The sequence below is a fragment of the Myotis brandtii genome, unplaced genomic scaffold (genome assembly GCF_000412655.1).
Source record: "Myotis brandtii unplaced genomic scaffold, ASM41265v1 scaffold120, whole genome shotgun sequence".
Taxonomy (NCBI): Eukaryota; Metazoa; Chordata; class Mammalia; order Chiroptera; family Vespertilionidae; genus Myotis; species Myotis brandtii.
Window position 1 is genome coordinate 5,247,462 of NW_005354174.1, and position 22,439 is coordinate 5,269,900.

A 22,439-nucleotide genomic window follows, 5' to 3' on the forward strand; every position below is an offset into this window, starting at 1 on the left:
CTTTAAGAACCAGCTTTAAAAAAAAAAAAAACCAAAAAAAAAAAAAAAAAGTTAACTTTATTACTGCTACTGTTAATAATGAATGTTTCCAAAGAGACTGAGGATGTTTAGACACAGTTTATCCTAAGTGTTTTAATTATTTCCTCTATGATCTTGTTTACCAAATGCCTTCTTGCAAAGCTTCGTGTAAATCGACTGAGCTTAGGATTTCATTCCAAATAAATTTCAATAGAAAACAACATTGGAAGAAGTTACACATAAGACATGAAATCTGTTGAAAACAAGAACGAATAATATGAAAAAATAAAATGTTCACAATATAAGGGAGATTGCTCATTTGTAGAAATTCCACAGCAAGACTGACTTCCTATGAATAAGAATGCTCACAGTACTGCACCATGAAACTTCACAAGTGCCAGAAATACAACTTTCCTCTAAAACTAAGAGAAAATTCCTAACCTTTACTTGCTACACTAGATGATGTCATGACATTAATATACTGACCTCTAACTCCTTCTCATCAAATGTCTTCAGCAGATGCTGTGGAATGACTTCATTAAATCCTTTCTGCAGAGCCAGGAACTGAGCCTCGATGCCTCGTAAAAACCTCCAGTTCACATAGAGCCTAGAAACATGGGGCGGGGGTTTCCTATGATCCAATATGTTCAGATTTGGTCATTATGATGTATCTCTACTTTAGCAACATTACTAGGTGGCAACCTTCCACTAACAAAAGCTCCATCAACAAAGCAACTCTTCCCATCAGAGAAATTCCGAGTAAACTGGAAGTTGGCTGGAGCTTGGATGGGTCTGAAGTCACAATCTGGATGAAACTTCCTTCAGAACTTCTAGCCAAAAGCCACAGACAAGAGCCCATTCAACAAAAATCACTATTTTTCTGGTTTCACTTGAAAATATGGTCTGAATATGTTAGGTGTTTTGTTTATATTTTGGGAGCAGTAGATGAGGGAAGAGGTAAAGAGAATGAGGAGAAATAGTAAAAGCCAATAGTAAGCACTTTTTAGTTAAATATTCATTGTTCCCTGGAGGCTTTAAAACCCCAGAAGATGTAATTTACCAACAAAAAGAACACTACATCCAATGCGTAGCTTTTCTTATGCTTCTGACTTGTAATTTTATAAGTGAATTGCTTTTTAAAAAATCTACCCAGGAAAACCTCTCCATCTCACACATCTCAGAACTATTCATCTTCCAAGTTTGTCAACATATCCTTTCCCAAATTTGGAAAAATAGTTCTCTACTTTAAGAAATAAGTTACTTAACATTATATCCTTTGGGGGACCTTGTTTTTGTGTGTTTGGTTAAGGGGACACCAAAACTGCTCATCTGCAAAAAGGTTTTCTTTGTCTCAAAACTCTACTGGATGAGGGATATTACTAAGCGCTATAAACACGACTGACTCCTGGAGAGTGGGAGCCAGGGGCTGAGCAGTCCACACCAGGTCCTGGAAGTGACGCACAGCAAATTCAGGAAATGCCCATCCATTCTTTCATTTTTTAATTAGAAATATAATAAATGCTTGTTAGATAAAGAAAAAAGAAACCTAACTGTGGAGACAGAGTAAAAGCTGAAAGTCCATTATTTTATCCTCTTTTCCCTCTCTACTCCCAGGCCCGGCACCTTCGCTCCCTCATCCCAAACACTTTATTTGGTGAACAGCCTTTCTGAACATCTTCCATATAATTATAAAACACAGAATGTCCCTACATAATTTTTCTAAGACTTGCTTTTTAAATCTGACAGCTTATACAGAGTCTCTCTTCCTCTTCCTTTTAAAAATCCACATACTATTTCTGCCAAATATATGTATTTAATCATTCTCCTCTAAAAACATTTAGCACTTTTAAATTTTTTACAAGTAATATTTAGTTGAACATCCTTTCTCGTAATTATTTAATTACATGTGTTTCCACAGCATAGATTCCTAAAGCTGGAGCTTCTAGTTAAAAAGCATACACATTTTTATCTTGGAAGCTATTATCAAACTGCTTTCTAAAAAAAGCTAACTCAATGCTCACGCCCATCAACTGTCTGTGAGACTGATGGGCCTTGTGTATAAAGTGGGAACATTTTAGCCAGTTAAGACTTAGGGACATAATCTATATAAAGTAGTATAATGCATGTTTTTGTTTACACTCCTCATTTGATTACCAGAGTTTTATGTTCAGGAGAACTTTAGTTGCCATAGTCAAATGATCTAACCCACTACTTTTAAATTCCTCCATCAACAGGTGATTTTGTAAAACTTGGAGAACATTTTCTTGTATCTACCCTTAACCTCACAACATGCTTATTTGCAACAGGGCAGGTGCTAGAATACAGCACAGAAGTGCTTCTGCATAGCCAGCCCTGGTAGCTCGCCGCACACGCCTGTGCACCATGTTTCCTGGTATCTGTGCCTCTACAGTCTCCTCCACACTGAACCTGGGTTGGCATGTGACTGGCTCTAACCAAAATATACAGAACAGAGGTGACGCTGGCCAGTTCTAGGCTTAGGCCTTAAAAAGCTCCGACAACTTCTCTTGTGCTCTGGGAAACCAGCCAACCACCCCTCTACCTTGCTGGAGAGAGAGAGGCCATGGGGAAAGTGAGAGACCTCTGATTCCACGTGGGTGTAACCATGGAACCCAGCCAACAGTGAGAATGAGGCCCCAGTGGCTGGTCCAGCCAGCCCCAGCCCTCAGAGCCCCCTGCTGAGTCATCAGACATGTGAGTGAGGAGGTCATCTTGACGTTTCTGTCCCCACCAATAACACACGGAGGAGCTGTGTGCTATCCTGTTGTTTATCCTAACTCCTAACCCTCAGGACTGAGCAAGAATAAAATAGTTGTTTTTAAGCCACAAATTTCTGCAGAAACCTGTTTTGTAGCAATAAGTAACATGACCTAAATACTAAAATGTTTTTCTGTTCTGGTATTCTAGAACATTCAAACAATTCTCAGTCTTGGGAACACAGAAGTGTTACCTGACATATTCCTTTTTATTTTCTTCGGTAACGGGGATACTCTTGCCATTTGGCTTAAGTTCATGCTGAATAATTTCCCCATATGCATTATGTTCGACACAGAAGGTATGGTCCAAAACACCTGTAATATCATTCTCACTAGAAAGGAAAGAGAAGGAAAGATACTTAACTGGGAAATCTAAAACACAGATGTATTAACTGTGAGACAAATAAAACTAGAACAGTTTATGGCATGACAAATATAAGATCAGATTCCTCTGAATATTCCTATACTCTAAACCTGGTTCTGGGGCAGAAAAGTCAGAGCTTTAACCCTCATCAACACCAGGAGCATTTCACTTCCTGAGCCACAAGAAAGGGCGCTGGCCATGGCCCGGCTTTACGGGGAAACTTCAGTTGTGTTTGGCCTGCAGGTAAGAGGCCCTACTTGAGTCTCATTGGTTTGGCAAATAAGTATAGCCAATATACCTTCATAAGCTAATGCCCTCCCACAACACAGAACTGGTTCTTACAGACGCCCCTTCTTAAAGTACAGCTTCAACAATCATCACTTCTGCAGGAATCTGCTATTCTAACACATGCAGGACGGGAAACAAACTTGCATCGCTTTGGGAAAATCACTTACATATGGTAGTACTTCTAAAAATAGGACATACTAGATATTTTTTTTCCTTTTTAAAGTAATAACGTTCACTAACTTTTAGGAATTTGAAATATACAGGGAAGCAGTAGAAAAAGGAAAAATCTAATGTGGTTCTATCATTCAAATAGTCACTCTTCGTATTTTCTGTGTTTTTTAAATTTTAAAGAAGTACATCCATTGAGACAGGATCTTTTTTAAAAGCTCAGATTCTAACTATAATGAACAAGACTCAATACATACAGTATCCACACTAAACTGTTATGAAGATCTGGATCAACTAACTCCATGTCATCCAAAGTAATTGACTTCCCAAGCAGCTGTTTATAAAACGGCAATGTGAAGCCACCATCAATATAATGTCCATGAAACACAGCCATTCCCATTATTCGTCCAACAAAGTGGAAATATGATAAGTGTTCCTGAAATTGAAAAGAGTTTATATAAATACTGAAGTTAGACACCATTCAGGGAATTTTTAATAAAAAATTAAAATTTAAGCAACATTAATCTTTTTATATCAACTTATACTCTAATTTATAACTATTTCAATGGAATAGGCTATCATACCAAAACTCAGTAATCATTAGGGAGAGTTTCTATTGGGCATGCTCAAGATTCCCTACATTGTTATAAAATGTTACACCAGAGTCAATGCCTCTCTCAAAGGATACAATCACTTTGTAAAATTCATCTTTAGAAATTAAGTCCAGACAAGAGTCTCACTGCAGCTTCATTAAACCACCCGTAGATCCTGTTCTCTTCCTCTCACATCCTGCTAAGCCCTTTACAATCTTGGCTGTCACAGAGGGGAAAAAAAAAAAAAAGCTTTCAACCCTAAACCTCCCTATTTCCCTGACCTAACCAGAACTGAAATTCAAAACCTCACAGATTTAGGGCACAGATTTCATGTCTAACTTGGACTTGAGTCCCGATTCTGCCAGTTACTAGCTATGCATACTTGGGCAAATTACTTAATTCCTATAGGATTAATTTTCCACATCTGAAAAAATAAGGGTAATAATAGTATCTAAAAAGGATCTCTGTGAGGAGTAAAATGAGATGATGGAGCCCATGGCACTGGAGCTGGCAGAGGGTAAAAGCTCAACAAACATGAACTGTTATTACTACAACTACAATGGCAGTAATGGGACCCCAAGCAGAACCTTCGCCTGAAATCTTCCCTTTGTGAAGGACTGCCTGCAATGAATCTAACATTCCTACCATGTTTGGGTATATCTGGTCTTTCCTGATAAATTGTTTTGTTAATTAGTATTTTAAACTTCTTTTACTTCTCTATTTAGTAAGCGATCTTTAAACCCCCCTCTTATCTTAAAAACAGCATTTGTTTCCTTGTAAAAAGTAATATATGTTCACTATCCATAGTCTAATACCCAGAAGTAACTAATGTCATATTATAGGGTAGAGCCTTTCGATGTTGAAACATATACCTATTTACCAAAATTGTATCATACTATATTTTCCAACCCTCTTTTCACTTAATACATCACAAATACCATCTTAACATGTCATTAACTTTTATCCCACAATGTCATTTTAGAGGCTATATAATATGCCCTTGTATGGATAGTTAATGGAAATAATGTAGAAACAAATTAGTAACAGCTACTAACTTTTATTGAGTGCTGAATAATATTTATATGGTTAATAATGTAGAGCACTATGCTAAATAGTTAATGTGCAAGATCTCATTAAATTCTCACAAGCCTTCTCTGAGGTACAAACTCTATTTATTATTTTTAGCAATAATAAAATTGAAGCTCAAGTCAATGAATTTGCCCAAGGTCACAAAGCTTAAGTAATGGGACCTGGTTATGATCTCATGTCTAACTCCAGAATCTGTTTTGTCACTGCTAATGTCATTCTGCTTCATCTCACAATGTAATCAACCCTCTGCTGATGGACAGTGATCCTCTTTCGAATTGGGGCTACTACAAACAAAGATGCAGTCAATATCCCTAGGCACAAATTGCTGAACATATCCATAAGCATTTACTTGAGAAAATTTTCTAAAGAGGAACTGCTAAGTACAAGGCTGTGACTAGGACAAGGAAAGTAATCCAAACTAATTGATATTTAAAGATGACAAGTATTGTAGGTCACTTGTTAATTCACGTCACCAGAACAGCAACCATACCGGGTTAACTGCAGAATCAGGATTGATCTGCAATGTATAGATATCATCTCTTGAATACTGGAAGAGGCCATAGTATGGATTCAACATTTCATGCGACAAGAGATATAACCACTCCCTAGAAAACAAGACATGACAAAGGAATTTTTTGTTAAAGAATTTATTTTTATTAAAATATGCTATTGATCATTTTAGCAAAGAATTTTTTAAATAAAAGAAAATAAAGCACTAACTAGTTATAGATCACACTGGAAAAATCTACCATGCCCAAAAAGCAAATGGAAACGCTTGTTTTATTATTATGCAGTCACTTCTCACTCACGCAGGCAACTTTATGACATAGCGGCAGAGTGTATAAAGGTATTACCCAGAAGTACCAACTACTAATTACATAATGCCTCCCAGCAGTCTGCTCCTCTTAATTGCTAAATAAATTTGTAATCCATCATAAATATAAAATAAAGGGAAGGGTATGGTTCAAAATATCCATGTGACCTACATTTCCTGTCCGCTGCTGTCACGGCAGACTTGTACTTGGTAGCATAGACACAGCAGTAATCCACTCTCGCTTTCGGCTAGGGCAGTGGTCGGCAAACCGCAGCTCGTGAGCCACATGCGGCTCTTTGGCCCCTTGAGTGTGGCTCTTCCACAAAATACCACGTGCGGGCGCACACATACAGGGAACGTTGTGGAGTGAAAGAAGATGTAGTGTCGAGGATTGAGAAAGGTATGTTGAGATGGTTTGGACATATACAGAGGATGAACGAAAGGAGATAGACGAAACAAGTATACGAGACGAGTGTAGATGGGAGAGTTGGAAGGGGTCGACCTCAGCGAACGTACCTCAATCAGATTGAGGACGTTTTTAGCAAAGGCCAGCTTAGGAGTTCCCTAATTAAGTTAATAACAATGTACCAACCTATATAGTTTAAGTTTAAAAAATTTGGCTCTCAAAAGAAATTTTGATCGTTGTACTGTTGGTATTTGGCTCTGTTGACTAATGAGTTTGCCAACCACTGGGCTAGGGTGTGCTTGCTGTTGGTATTGTTTTAAAAGGAAATTCCATTATCCATTCCATCATCTTTTTTGTGTAAACTTTGAAATGTGGCGTGATAAAAGTGTAAGTGTTCACCTAAAACCAAGACGTGGTATAGAACATACCAAAAAATACATGCTTGTCCTAACCTGTATTTTTTGGTGTGTTCCTTACCACTTCTTGGTTTCAAGTGTAAATCAATATTTTTAAAACCTCATAATAAATAGCACTATCACCTTAAATTTATTAAATCCTTCATATTTTTCAAAGGATGAAAGATAACACTCATTTTGAGGAAACTGAAATACAATCACTAGGCTATCACAGATGTAGTTCTCATCCCGATTCCTGTCCTTCCTCACCTAGGAAAGGTATTTAAATGATATGTTCTGTTATTATGGAATAAACACATTGAATAGTACACTTTAAGGAAATACAGTGAAATACTTTTAATAAAAAGTTAAAGAAACATGTTTTCAGTTCTACAATGTGATGAAGTCTAGCTCACATCACCACCATTGAGGTAATATTTGAAAAACTCGAGATTAAAACGAAAGAGAGGTCTCCATATAAGAACGTTCACAACACGTAACACCCACAGACATGCCTTATACATGTCTTGTGTGTGTGTTTTTTTAAAGAAAATCCTAATTTTTGTTTTGTTTCACCAAGTATTTAGAACACACATGAAAGCAGAATCCTACTTTTGGCTTCTAGCATGGAATTAGATCAGAAAAAGCAGTTCACTCCACATCCCTTTTAGTCTGCCCAAACCCTGAGAGTAGTGAGGTTAAGAAATAAATAACGCCGAACCGGTTTGGCTCAGTGGATAGAGCGTCGGCCTGCGGACTGAAGGGTCCCAGGTTCGATTCCGGTCAAGGGCATGTACCTGGGTTGCGGGCACATCCCCAGTAGGGGGCGTGCAGGAGGCAGCTGATCAATCTCTCTCATTGATGTTTCTAACTCTCTGTCCCTCTCCCTTCTTCTCTATAAAAAAAATCAATAAAATATTTAAAAAAAAAGAAATAAATAACAAAAAACGATTTATTTAGCTTATACATATAATTATAGCATTTAGATCCCATCAGCAGGTAATTAATACGTTTTCACAATAAGCATTAAAAACCAAGTTATAAATAAATCATAAGAATTCCACAGAAACGATCAAGTCCTAAGTATGATGTACAAGGGATCAATTCTAAAAATCCAAATTAAAGGAACTTCCATTTGCAAGTAAAAAGGTTGCAGAATGAAAATAAGTCTACAGGTAAAAACAAGTAATGCTAAGTAATAATTATGGGACTTGGTGAAAATACAATTTAATTAAGCCTGGATTTAGATTCGGGTAATTGGAATTATCATGATGGTCCTTTAGAATGTTTCAATACAGAGCTATAATGTTTCTGCTACATTTATATAAAGTGAATTTTCACACCTAAAAAAATACTTTATGTATGAATATAACATTAGGACCACTGAGGACACACACACACACAACTCCTTTAACAAGGTTAAAAAGCATGGCAATGAAAGCAAAGGGAGCAGTATTCCGTTTAGATTATGTCATTAAAGCCTGAAGACTGTCCCTGACAATATAAAGCAGAGGGAATAACACACACTAAAGGGGAGATGAAGAAAATACAGGGCCTATGGTCCACCAACAGTCCATGTATGGCTGCAGCTAGTTTCAGAGGGTGTTCCATTGGGCTCTATGATCCCTGAAGGGGTCCCAAACGGAAAGTCCAAAAGAATGTAAGTAATCATTAGTGTTCTCTTCTGGTGAAAGTACTACCCTAACCTCATTATGAATGTATTGATTAGGATATCCTACTATTGTAAACATTAGGGAATATTATACTAGAAAATAAATATCAATGAGAAGGTTACACCACAGGGAGTATCTTAAATTTGTATATATAAGGATTCATATGGCATTTCCTGATGAGCGAGTCTTTACCTGGCAACCCCTCCATAATCAAGACCTTCTTCTCCACGAAATTTTATCATCAATCGCTTCCAAAGATCTTTTGGTCTCATTTTCATGACCTGTCGATAAGATTCCTAAAAATAAATAAATAAATAAATAAATAAATAATCTAAAAAAATACTTTATGTATGAATATAACATTAGGACCACTGAGGACACACACACACACAACTCCTTTAACAAGGTTAAAAAGCATGGCAATGAAAGCAAAGGGAGCAGTATTCCGTTTAGATTATGTCATTAAAGCCTGAAGACTGTCCCTGACAATATAAAGCAGAGGGAATAACACACACTAAAGGGGAGATGAAGAAAATACAGGGCCTATGGTCCACCAACAGTCCATGTATGGCTGCAGCTAGTTTCAGAGGGTGTTCCATTGGGCTCTATGATCCCTGAAGGGGTCCCAAACGGAAAGTCCAAAAGAATGTAAGTAATCATTAGTGTTCTCTTCTGGTGAAAGTACTACCCTAACCTCATTATGAATGTATTGATTAGGATATCCTACTATTGTAAACATTAGGGAATATTATACTAGAAAATAAATATCAATGAGAAGGTTACACCACAGGGAGTATCTTAAATTTGTATATATAAGGATTCATATGGCATTTCCTGATGAGCGAGTCTTTACCTGGCAACCCCTCCATAATCAAGACCTTCTTCTCCACGAAATTTTATCATCAATCGCTTCCAAAAGATCTTTTGTCTCATTTTCATGACCTGTCGATAAGATTCCTAAAAATAAATAAATAAATAAATAAATAATATACTATAATTACTAGGTGCTTTTAACCTGTTATTTAAACTCTCCCTCCCATTCCACCTACAACGCACGTTTATAAATAAGGTGAAATTCAACAATCAAATCAATGGTTAAACTCCAAGTGTTTGAAAACTCTTGGAACTTCTAAAAACAAAATGAATATAGCTTAATGCTACTGAAACCAATTCACGTGATAAATATTATATTAAAACCTACTAAGTGCAAAACTCCGTAGTTAAGTTCTATGAACCACAGCAATGATTTCACTCATATTAAAAACAGAATTTGATAGAAGTACCAAAATTTTTCAGGTTGGTTGACCTAAATCTAGGTAGGTCACAGGCAACAATAGAAAGTAAAGGTAAGAAAAAGAAAATTCCAAAAGAATATCAGTAATCATTAGTGTTCTCTCCATTAAATCAACAATGTTATTATTTTAAAATACAAATGATGGACTACAGACAAGGCCAGAACTGTTCTGAAAGAAAAAAAGTTCATCTTTTGGGAAAAGGGTTCTCAAGTCCCCAAACCCCTTGCCCAGGAATCCTCTAGAGTGGGAAGCCCCTGCCTTGGAGCTCTGCCACTAGTTCTGTAAGAACTCTGAAGGTGATGTTAGGGGTATAAAATCCAAAGGTAAAGAGTATAGTAGGACGGAGGATTTTCAATAAACAAAGGAAATAGTCCAATAGTAATGAAACAAAATGATTTTCTGAGTTAAAAGCCCCTTACCTTTTGGAAGCATTAAAAAGTAAGAGGTGGATGATACTTATGGTCTTTCAAAACTCATTATTAACAAACACTGGCAATGCAGAGGCCAAGCTGAACCAACTGGAACACCAAACACTCTTCATCCTATTTAAATGTGTACCTTCTACATTAAATCTCTCCCATGTTATTGCCGTTAATCCCCACAATTGAAAAAGAAATTAATGAAAACTCTCTCATTCTAAAGAGTCTCAAAAAGTTTATTGGAAAACAGAGCAAAACACTAAAATGTTATTTTTCAATAAGACTTGAAAGTTTACCTCAAAAATCTCTTCCCTGGAAACCTCAATGCGGCAATGGCCAGCCTGAGGCTGTTGTTGGGAAAGTTCTTGCCGCAAAATTTTTAGTTTCTGGACCAGGTCTCGCTTGTAGCGTGGGACCGTCAGACACTCAGTGTCGTCAGGGCATAAGGATACCACCTGCTGTTGCTGTTGATCTTTCAACTGATTCTGCCGACTAGAAGTAAACAAAAATACTATTAAATGAAAGAGATTTTAATTACACATTTAAAATAGCCACCAACCATAAAATAAATCTACTATATCATTTCCACACCTTACTGTGTTCTTGGCTTGTCATTTTTGACAACGATAAACTAGCTCCAGAGTTTATTTCTGAGAATCCGTATGAATGTATGGAGTTTTATCCATCTACCCCATAAAGCAGCCTGTCTCTTCAGGTGTGCCACGGTGCACGTTGCTGCTTTAGCAGAGCAGGATTAAAATACTCATATATCAAAGTAAAACTTGTCATACTCTTATATAACATTCTGTTCAATGAAAGTAATAATTGAAGACAGCAGTCTATCCCACATATTACAAAAAGCATCATCAGTCTTCTCTTGTTCAGACTCGCATTTTCACACATATTGTTTCAAAAACTTACTTTAAAACTAAATGCAAGTTAGCAGAGAGCCGAGGATCTGTGAACTGTGTTGTTCTGTTGTTATGGTCAACAAAATAAACTCTGCCTGTTGCCGTATTACGGATCTCCCATCCAGGAGGCAATGGACCAAGCTCTTCACAATTGATGTTGCTAAGATCCCTGCAAAAACAAATAAAAAATAAAAAATACCTCATTGCTGAGCCTGCTGAGCCAAGCAAGTGTAAATGACACAGAACAATTTCATGAAGTCTGAGAAAATGTATTGTTTCAGAAACTTGAGATGTTCAGCTGGAATCTTTAATTCCCAATGGTTTAACAAACTTGCATACTCAAAACTCAATCCATAAATGGCCCAGAAACTTATCACATAGCCTACATTTTTAAAAAGTTTGTTCCTGGGCTTTAATGTGACACAGATTTTAAATTAATATAAAAGCAATCACAATACTTGCCAACATAAACTGTACTTCAATCCTTATCTGACAAAATATTGTTTTACAAATGTCAGTGGTATAAGGAATGAGATGTTTTCTAAAATTTCCCTTCAATTTTTCTTTCATTACTACACTGTAAAATGTGGGTAAATCAATGTTCATTCCATTTTTAATTTTAAGCTCTCCAACAAAACAAAACTATAAATTATATTAAAATTCGGATCCTTAAAATAATCACAGTATATATTTTAAAGAATAACGTCTGCATTTTGAATTTGGAAGCTAGTGAATGAAGAACCTGTTTAAGATACATAAGGAAGAATAGTCTAAGGCTTGCTTCTACAATAAAAAAAAAAAAGCAGAAAGACTTTTAATGGACCAAAGACCATTGTTATGTATCACACATTCTTAAATATTATTATATACAAAGACGTTAAGAATTTTATATACAAAGACTTTAAGATTTACAAGACTTTAAGAATGAAATAAGAGCAGCATGTCTAATGTAAACTTAAACTATAACACATAATTATAATGACAAATATCTTCAAAATCATGTTTTAAAAGTTGAACTAGAAAAAAATTTTGCCTAGTCATAATGAAACACAGCTATGGGCACATATAAGCACCTATAGATTTGTTGAAACCATAATTCTGACTTATGCTTATGGGTGCTTCAAGAGACTCCTGCTACAGAACTATAGCTTGACAAGAACACACTATTTGAGACACTACTAGTCTCAAAAGAGACAAGGGGGAAAGTTCTAAAAATCCTTCTCACTTTTAAAAGAAAAAGTGGATTGAGCTTGCCCTAGCTGACACGGCTCAGTGGTTAGAGCATCAGCCCAAGCACCAGAGGGTCAAGAGTTCGATTCCCAGTGAAGGGCATGTACCGGGGTTGCAGGCTCAATCCCCAGCCCTAGTCAGGGCACATGCAGGAGGCAACCAATCTGTGTTTCTCTCTCACATGGATATTTCTCTCTCTCTCTCTTTCTCTCTCCCCATATCTCTTCCACTCTCTCTAAAAATCAATGGGAAAAAATATCTTTGGGTGAGGATTAAAAAATAAAGTGGACTGAAATGGAGCTGGTACCTGAGTGGCAGGAAGGCACAGGGGTAGGAGGGGTAGGACTGCTGGTGGGTAGCTGTTAATTGGAAAACAGCCTCAGGCCAGCAGCAAGGTTGGAAAAGCAAATCTGACACTTCCTCCCTGAGCTGAAAACTAAAAAAGAAAACGAAGGAATCCCAGGAAAACTTCCTAAATTCCAACTTAGGTCCACAGAACTCAAACCAATTAAGATCAAATAAATTCACACAGATCACCAAACACTTCAGAAAAGAAAGTCATGCTGACTGAGAGTCAGTGGAAAAAATAAACCACAGAATCAGATCCCCAAGTACTGTCAGAGATCAGAGAACAGCTATGACATGTGACATTAAAAAAATAAGAGAAAAAAATAATAAAATAAGGGAACAATTACAAAGGCAAACTATCAATGAGAGATTATTAAAAATGAACAGCTGGATTTTTAAGTGGAGCTTTTAGAAATGAAAAGCAAATATTGAAATCAAAGAATAATCTTGATATAATGCAGAATTTTATTTATACTTTTATTTTGAACTTTATAAATCTACAGTCATACATGGAGAGCTCTAAAGAATTGATTAAAAGAGCAGAAAACTGGGAACAATCTTTATTTCCACTTGGAAAATTATTGAAGAAAAATGTTTCACAGCCATAAAAAGTAATACAGAGCCGTCTTTCAAGACTACACAGTCAGGATGCAATGGCATTAATCACTGTTTTAAAGAGATATGCAAAACTTGATGAAATGGGAATTCTCAGATAAATCTAAGTTTACTGGATATCTTTAAAAGAAGTATCTGAGTTACACTATTGTATAAATATCTTTGAATAGTGATTTTTAAAAAATATACTTTTATTGATTTCAGAGAGGAAAGGAGAGGGGAAAGAGATAGAAACATCAATGATGAGAGAATCATTGATCAGCTGCCTCCTGCACGCCCCCTACTGGGGATTGAGCCTGCAACCCAGGCATGTGCCCTTGACTGGAATCGAATCCAGGACCTTTCAGTCCACAAGACGACACTCTATCCACGGAGCCAAACCAGCTAGGGCTGAATAGTAATATTTTAATAGAATCTACATATTTAAATAATCTGCTTTGATAAAAGATCCTCCATGCAAACAGCATGTTTACTAAAGGATCCTCCAAAAACAAAAGATATGATGATACTAGTGGCCTGGTGCACAAATTCGTGCACATTGAAAGGAAATTAATTAGAAGAAATATTTTAATATCGCTATTCGCCCTTTCTCTATAATAGAAGTGTCAACCAATAATGACAGATGGAAACACACACATATGATTGGCGCCAGTGAGAGCTTTATAAGTATCATGCATGTTCGAGTTAACTTAGCCTTTTATATATATAGAATAAACTTGCTTAATTAGACCTGCTTTCTGATTTAGCTAACTTTTCCAGCCCAGTGAAACACCCCAACTTCTTTTTCAGGTAATTGTCAGCAACACAGCAGTAAATATCAACATGAAGCAGATTATTATTGTAGATCATGCAGGGAGAACAAAGGGTAAAATATTTAACTGAAGCAGTGTTTGACTATATTCTGCACAGTGAGAAAACCTGAAGTCATTTTCAAGGTCCACCATTTCTTACTTATTTTCAGTCAGGTCAAGTTTCTAAGCTTTCTAAATCTCCGTTTTCTGGCTAATGAAAAGAAAATAGGATTCCACCAAGTCTCCTATCTACCTACTCCAGGACTTCTGTGAGGATCAAATGAACTGAGGCATGGGAAATGCTTCACAGACATTTGGTTAAAGTGTAAAATGTTTCCACCTGGCTATAAAACAAGTCGTGTTCCTGGGCTGAAGAAACTCCAAGGAGGCTAGTTGCTAGGGAAAGGAAGCCGGGTGTTGCTATGTGATGTCATTACCTGGATGAACAGTTAGCATATTAGCCTTTTATATAGATATGATGATATGAAGATATGATTGTTAAGATTAACAATTTGGAGCGTAGAGATTAAGGAGAAGAAAAATAATGCAGAGCATAATTTCATAAAGCCATTATTCAGTACTCAACATGAAATATTCTTAAACCTTTACTGAAACCATGTATATGTTAATGAAAAACTGACACATTTCCTTAGGAATAAGAACATATTACCAACAGTGCTGCCAAGACCTCTCTCTATTTCATCTTCTGATGCCAGCTTACATGCTGTTCTTTCAACAGATAACTTAAGGCCTACTTTCTCACTACTGTAAAACATTTAATTTTTAAAAATCACTTTCTTCTATACATTTCCTTCTAATGATTTTAAATTATTTTTTTAAAATATATTTTATTGATTATTTACAGAGAGGAAGGGAGAGGAATAGAGAGTTAGAAACATGGATGAGAGAGAAACATCGATCAGCTGCCTCCTGCACACCCCCCACTGGGGATGTGCCCGCAACCAAGGTACATGCCCTTGACCGGAATCGAACCTGGGACGCTTGAGTCCGCAGGCCAATGCTCTAGCCACTGAGCCAAACCGGTCAGGGCGATTTTAAATTATTTTATTGAAAAGCTTGTCACTGACCTTCAATTGGATAAACAGAATCCATACCACTTTTTATAATTTACATAATAAAAGTCTTGCTGCTAAAAGTTAAGCCCATGGATTTTTTTCAATGAGCTTATTAATAAAACAAAAATTTCCTCCTCACTACTTTTTTTAAACTAAAAACTTATATTACCAAGACAGAGAAATGGCAATCTTGATACAAAAGTTAGTGATAGAACATTTCTTTGGTTGCCAACCTCAAAAGACTCTAATCAAGTTCTATGAGAAAGTAAAATATTTTTATTACTTTGCTTTAGTTATAAATAAAGAGAGGGTATCAAAGCAATCCAAGATCAGCTAGTCACATCTGGTTTTGACATGAATCTTGACAAATAGAGCTCTGAGTATAAGCTTTGGCATTTAATAGAAATTTAATTTAATTAGGTTATTTATTTTCTATATTAAAATGAAGCTTTATTAAGGAACACATAAAAGAACACTGGATACACTCATATAAGGTTAAAATAAATAAACCTTTTGTAAAAAAGCCTAACCAGAAATAAAAATATCAATTTACTACCCTTTAAAAAATGGGTATGTTTTTTAAGATTTTGTATGTTTTTTCCCCAGGTTAGTTTTCAAACTCCTAAAAGACTCATGTTTTTGCCCAGACTTTTTATTATTTTTAAAATGTTTTAATGTATTTTTATTGATTTCAGAGAGGAAGGAAGAGAGAGAGAGAAACATCAATGATGAGAGAGAATCATTGATCGGCTGCCTCCTACTAGGGATTTAGCCTGCAACTGGGGCATGTGCCCTGCCCAGGAATTGCACACTGATCTCGTTCACAGGTAGAAGCTCAACTACTAAGCCACACTGGCCAGGCATTTTTCCCAGACTTTTTAAAAGGGAAGAGTGGGGAAGGACTGGTTAGGGGGTAGGGCACTGGGGTAGGATCGCAGAGAGGTAGGTAAGACTTTCTACAAACGTCAAACTAAAATGAGTATTAGAAAGAGCCAATCTTTTACATAAGCTATTTTAAGACATTAAAGATTAAATAATCAAAGAAATCCTAAGTAAAATGGAGATTCAATGGTATGAGGAACATTTAGAATGTGTTCTTACCTAGGCACTCTTGGATCATGCCACGTGCTCACGCCAGTTTGAGTATGCAAGAAATACACCTGACCTTGTTGTGTTGTCCTCTGTTCTGTAAAATTAAGAAACACTAATAATAAAGATATATTCAGAATGTCCAAATCAAAGACAGCTATAGACATGAGAATATTATATTAATAAGTAAGTTATCCAAATGACCAATCTGTATCATTACAACAATTTTGTTTCACAAATCATTTGTTCTGAACTCCTGGAGAATACATTTTCTCCTAAAAACAATCTTGTAAGTAGTGATGAGGGGTCACAGGCCAGCTATTTAAAGCCAACTATACTTATAACATGGCTCAAATACTAACCATGGTGCAATGCAAAACAGAAAACAGGATTGTGACAGTACCAACAATTCAACAAGACAAACGTGAAGAAATGATCCTTTATTTGTCTTGAATGTGGAGTGTGAGGGAACAAGAGAAGGCTCAGAGAAAGAGGCTAGCCAGATTTGGGAAGATTCTGAGAAACTTTCAGAAACTTTCAAAGGGTTTGCAGTAATGTTTTTTTTTTCTTATGCCTAATTCTTTTCTTTAGAGAGGTGTATTCTCGACTACATTTTGACTTAAAGAGAAGCAAAAAGGATGGAATACAGGGGAGACTCTCACTCTATAGTCAAAAATAGGCAAAGATGAGGACTAAACAGCAGTGTGCATATTGGGGAGTGAGGAAGCCAGGGCAGAGAGGGGGTCTATGAAAGGTTCCTTCACTGGTGGTTTTGGTCTTTACTTATCCATTTTTTTTAAACAAAATCTAATGAAAAATTCCAACATATTAAATGACAACACTATTGCTAATATTTATTAGTATAAATTTGTTTATAAATTTATAATTAAGTCAATGAATTTAAACTTTAAACGTTTTAAAATTATAAACATAAAAATATTTAAAATTGATTATATAAGACAGCTCCAAAGATTTCAGCCTTGGTACCCACTTTACTCCTATGTTTTGGTTGGATTTTTTAAAATTTTAATCCATATCATACAAATATTATAAAAGTATAACCACCTCCACTCCAAACAGCTTGCCTTATAATCTCAATTAAAAAGAAATGGCAAGAAATACTTTATTCTGAGGTCTGAGCATTAATAATAGCAGCTACAATTTACTAAGTGCTTTCTATGCCAGACATTGTGTCAGGCACTACAAATGAAATTACCACTTATTTCTTGTAACAAGCCTACATGGTTGGTACTATTATTTTCCTCTTTTTATAGAAGATAAAATTGGGGTTCATAGAGGTTAAATAATGTGCCCACTATTACACAACTAATATGTGGCCAAGCCAGGATATAAACCATGCCTGCCTGTCTCCCAAGCCCAAGCTGTGCTATAAGTTCACCTGTGCAGCATAGCACAGTGGAAAAACAGGGTTTTTAAAATTTAAGTAAAGAGTTCAAATACGTTAAAAAATAAAGTTAAAATCATGTGTCTGCAGAAAAGTTTAAAAAATATCCTACATTAAAAATAAAAGTAGGATCAGGCGATTCCCAATATTGGCCACTAGGCGTCACCAGCAGTCCAGGACAGTTTATGGGCAGGCTGTTGAGAGCACAAGGATGTAAGTAACTGATTAGCATTTAGCAAGAAAGGAGAGGACAGTTGAGTTCATACTATCTGCAAGAGTGTTCACAAGTTGTGATTTAGAAAGTTTCGTATTCAACCAGAAGATTCATGTCATCCTCACATGAAATTCTACAATTCAGGAAATTATATAAGATTATAATTTTATACAAACAGAAATGACTAAATCATTTATAACAATAACCCAATTACTCAGGTAACTCAAAATTATAGGCAATACAAATATATAAATACCATTAGAAATATGCTTTTGAAATTATTTCTAAATATGTATGTCTAGAAAATTACATTTTAGGTCTGACTGCAGATTTCCATTATCAATAACAATACCATCTTACCTTTATACAGTGCCTATTTACAAAGAAGTAAATTATTTCATATATTGCTCACGATACTTTTGTGATCTATTTCATTATAAAAGAGCAAAAAGGCCCTGGCTGGTTTGGCTCAGTGGATAGAGCGCCGGCCTGCGGACTGAAGGGTCCCGAGTTTGATTCCTGTCAAGGACACATGCCCAGGTAGTGGACTCAATCCCCAGTTGGGGGCACGCAGGAGTCAGCAGGTCAATGATTCTCGTTATTGATGTTTCTCTCTCTCCCTTTCCCTTCTCCTCTGAAACCAATAAAAATATATTTTAAAAAAATAAAAATAAAAAACATAAAAGAGCAAAAAGGCTGAGGTTAAATGACTAGCCCAAGGTCAAACTGTTGGTTAGGCAGTCTTCTACCACTTCAAAGACTTTTCAAAGTTGGGAGGTTTTACATTTATTTTTCATGCAGAATTCCTAAACCCAGATTAATAACTTATTTAAAAAGTTGACTTTCTGGATTTCTTAGCAAGCTGAAATTAGTAAACCACACTTTATTTTTCCTTTGCTAGTGGTCATACCATAGCCTTCTGGTAGGTCTGGAGGCGTATGTAAATGTGTCCTGCTCATGTAATTTCTATGTCGCTGTGACCTGACTCTCCTCTCTGCCAGTCTGGGATCTGAAGACTGTCCACATGTTGCACCATTTGTTCCACTAATTGGAGTGTTCTCATCAACAAAGCAGCTAAGCGGTCTGCCAGGACTAGAATATTCAGAAGCCGGTCTATTGAAAAGTAACAGGGAAAAAAGTTATTCAATTCAAATATCAAAAGTAGAGCTTTCTAAACAATGTATGCACTTGCAGTAACCATCACTTATAGGAAAATGGAATGACTAATACAAATATGATTTCACAAACTCTGAATAAAAACCTGAAACCTCTAAGCACCAATGAAACTCAAGTCATCAGCAGAATGTCAATTACTAGTATGTCTTTAAATCATTTAATATTTATTTTAATTACATTTTATATGAAATCCACATATATCTGTAGATATGAGTATTAGTTCACCAAGCACTACTTGACTTAGCTACAGCCCACCTCTCAGACCTGACTTCCCACCATTCTCCCACTCTGCTTCTGCTACATTCACATTCTTGCTGCTCCCTGAACCTGCACAGGTCAGCTACCTTTAGTTCTGGACAGTAAGCTCCTCCTTCCACCTAAAATGTGTTTTTTTTTTCCCTATTCCATCTAGGCCAGGCTCCTTTATTTTCGTGTGTGTGTGTGTGTGTGTGTGTGTGTGTGTGTGCACGCGCGTGTCATTCAAATCGTAGCTTTAGCTTAAATGTGGCCTTGAAGAGGTCCTTCCTGACATTAGAATCTGAAGTAATCACCAGCATTTGATAGTACATCACCCTACTTCATCAGTATAGCAATTATTTCTGATATTTTTCTTATTTGCATCCTTGTTTCGTCTGTCTTCCAGCACTTGAATACTTACTGAGAGACTAGAGTGCCTAGCTTGTTCCCCACTGCACATACCCCCACACCTAGAATAGAGCTTGGCATACATGTAAGAGCAGCTCAATAAGTACTGAATGAATAAAGGAAAGAAAATAGTCTGTCTCTTCAAAGAGCTTCCAGTCTATTGAAGGTCATCCAAAATAAGAGGATAATCAAGAGTTAATTTTTAAACTAACATTTACAACACAATCAACTTTATACATGTTGAAATTAAAGTCAATTTTATCGGTTTGTATGAAGTAGAAGGAAACGGATTTCGCTAAAACACTGACATAAGTACACATTTGTTTACACTCAGATATAATAAAAACGGCTATCTGACTTCAATAAAAACCTTGGTCATTTAATTCAACTCTCAAGCATTTTTTTTTAAGAGACTGAGGTAGGCTTTTATTTCAGAAAGGCAAGTCTGATAAACAGAGTGAAGGCTGGGCATGGAAGTAAATTCTAGCAGCAAAAAAAAAAAATTTCTGCTAGACTCTGAAAGTCCAGGACAATAACCTGACACAAAAACCAAAATGCTAATTTGCTCATTTGTGCTATTGAGCATTTTTTAAAATAGCAACATGAGCTAAGTGTTTAACCAACTATCACAATAGGAAAAACTGTGATCCAATGAGTTAAACAATTCCTAGCAAATAAAAGTACGTATAGCTAATGAGAAGCATTTGATGTTCTGTGTCTGGTGCCAGCCAGGCCTGCTCGGGGGGAAAAAAAATTAAAAGGGTGGGGGCAAAACAAACACTGAGTACAGGTAGCAAATAAACTTTGTTCTTACTTTCTTTTGTTGTTATTGAACTTTGTTCTTACTTTTAAGAAAATGAAAAAATATTCAGCCACTTATCCTATTCATTTTCAGTTACTTATTTCCAAAAAATATCTTGCATCCCTGTCTTTACACATTAAGCTCCATGAAGGTCTTTCCAACGTGTTCAATGTTACAGCCCAAACGCTGAGCACAGTGCCTGGCATATAACCATTTGGTGCACTGAACGATAGCTGTGAGCACTACTACCCCGAACACTTTTCATCACCTTCCCCTTACCTGGCTAAATCCTAACATTTTTCAGGATTTAGTTCAGAGATTCTGCTCCTTCAGAGTTTTCCTCTGCAAGTTCCACCATTCCCTTGTCCCCCATTCTAAGTCAGGTGCCCCTCCATATAATCTCAGAGCATCTGGTTCTTATCCTGATTACAGACCTTACTGGACGCATTATAATATATTCATCCCCTTACATGACTGAGCAAATGTAGATCCTGTATACATACTTTGTTACAGCCATTCAATAATGGGCTCAAAAAATTTTAAGAGTCCTAGAAATAAGATGACTTCTCAATTTATTCATTTACTTTATTTAATAAATATTTATTGAGTATCATCGCAGGCCCTGCAGCTACAATAACAGGATAACCTGCTAAACAATCCTTATTGAAAATTACTTTTAAAAATAATAATGGCACTTGCTATAAGATCTACTGATCTAGAGCAGTATAAACCAAGATAGGAAATCTGGTAAAGCTGATAGCTAAACAGAAAGGAACGCCTTCAGGAGGGTGAACAACATAGACCAGGGGAAGATATTTGTATGTTCTTACCGTGTTGGGCGTTCCCATTGCGTAGTTCTTGTTATGTGGTTTAGATACTGGATTCTTCCAGAGGCAGTTCTCCTTTCTTCCCAGCTTAAATAAAAATATTGAAAGATAAGGTATTAGTAGGAAGCTGGATAGAAAATGTTTTTAGTGTAATAATCAAGCCAGGAAAAGATTTGTGAGTATGAATCAAGAATGACAAATTGAAAGATCAAGTCACAGGCATAGGAATTTTTTCAACTTATTCTTAAAATGTACAATATATTTTCTGGAATTCTGAAGCTTCTAATATATTTACATTGAGGTGTAATTACTATTTCCCATCAGCCAAACTGAGAATTTTTCAATAATGTCAATAAGGTTCAATTAAATTACACTAATTTATCCAGAATTTAGTGGGGAGGGAGGTGCAGACCAACTAAAAATTACATAATTTTTTAAATATTTAATTTAAGAAAATATATAAAAGCTTTTTAAAGCATTTAACCTACTCAAACTAATTTTTTAAAAAGCAAGAATGCCACCTATTCCTCAATATCTTATTTACATAACAAAAAATAGTCTAATGACTATAGAGATGCAGTAATATTAGTTAATATTTCCACTAAAACATTGGCAGACATTGGAAGGCCTTAAAAAATAGGAAATAAGGCCTGGCCAGCATGCTCAGTGGTTGAGCGTCAACCCATGAACCAGGAGGTCATGGTTCAATTCCTGGTCAGGGCACATGCCCCGGTTGCAGGCTCAATCCCCAGTGTGGGGTGTGCAGGAAGCAGCCGATCGATGATTCCCTCTCATCATGGATGTTTCCATCTCTCTCTCCCTCTCCCTTCCTCTCTGAAATCAAAAAAAATATATTTTTTTAAAAAAGAAAATAAGGAAATGTTAACATGATCTCTTCCCTGTGATTACAATTATATAGTACTAGAGGCCCGGTGCACAAAAATTTGTGCACTCGGGGGGCGGGGGGGGGGTCCCCCAGCCCGGCCTGTGCCCTCTCACAGTCTGGGACCCCTC

General features: G+C 36.3%; 1 protein-coding gene across 2 annotated transcripts in view; it reads right to left on the reverse strand.

The window, feature by feature from the left end:
- SMURF2 (SMAD specific E3 ubiquitin protein ligase 2) overlaps positions 1–22,439 on the reverse strand; it is a 94,286-nt gene that overhangs the window by 6,619 nt on the left and 65,228 nt on the right. Inside the window, exons 7-16 of one of the 2 annotated variants that reach the window (XM_014532396.1) lie at positions 21,429–21,512; positions 18,886–19,088; positions 16,369–16,453; positions 11,218–11,376; positions 10,593–10,788; positions 8,775–8,878; positions 5,785–5,899; positions 3,870–4,048; positions 2,987–3,124; positions 505–649 (exon numbers count right to left, since the gene is read on the reverse strand). In XM_014532396.1, the coding sequence (XP_014387882.1) occupies positions 505–649; positions 2,987–3,124; positions 3,870–4,048; positions 5,785–5,899; positions 8,775–8,878; positions 10,593–10,788; positions 11,218–11,376; positions 16,369–16,453; positions 18,886–19,088; positions 21,429–21,512 (1,408 nt within the window). The remainder of the gene's footprint in view (positions 1–504; positions 650–2,986; positions 3,125–3,869; positions 4,049–5,784; positions 5,900–8,774; positions 8,879–10,592; positions 10,789–11,217; positions 11,377–16,368; positions 16,454–18,885; positions 19,089–21,428; positions 21,513–22,439) is intronic. The other variant, XM_005858673.2, reaches the window with a different exon arrangement.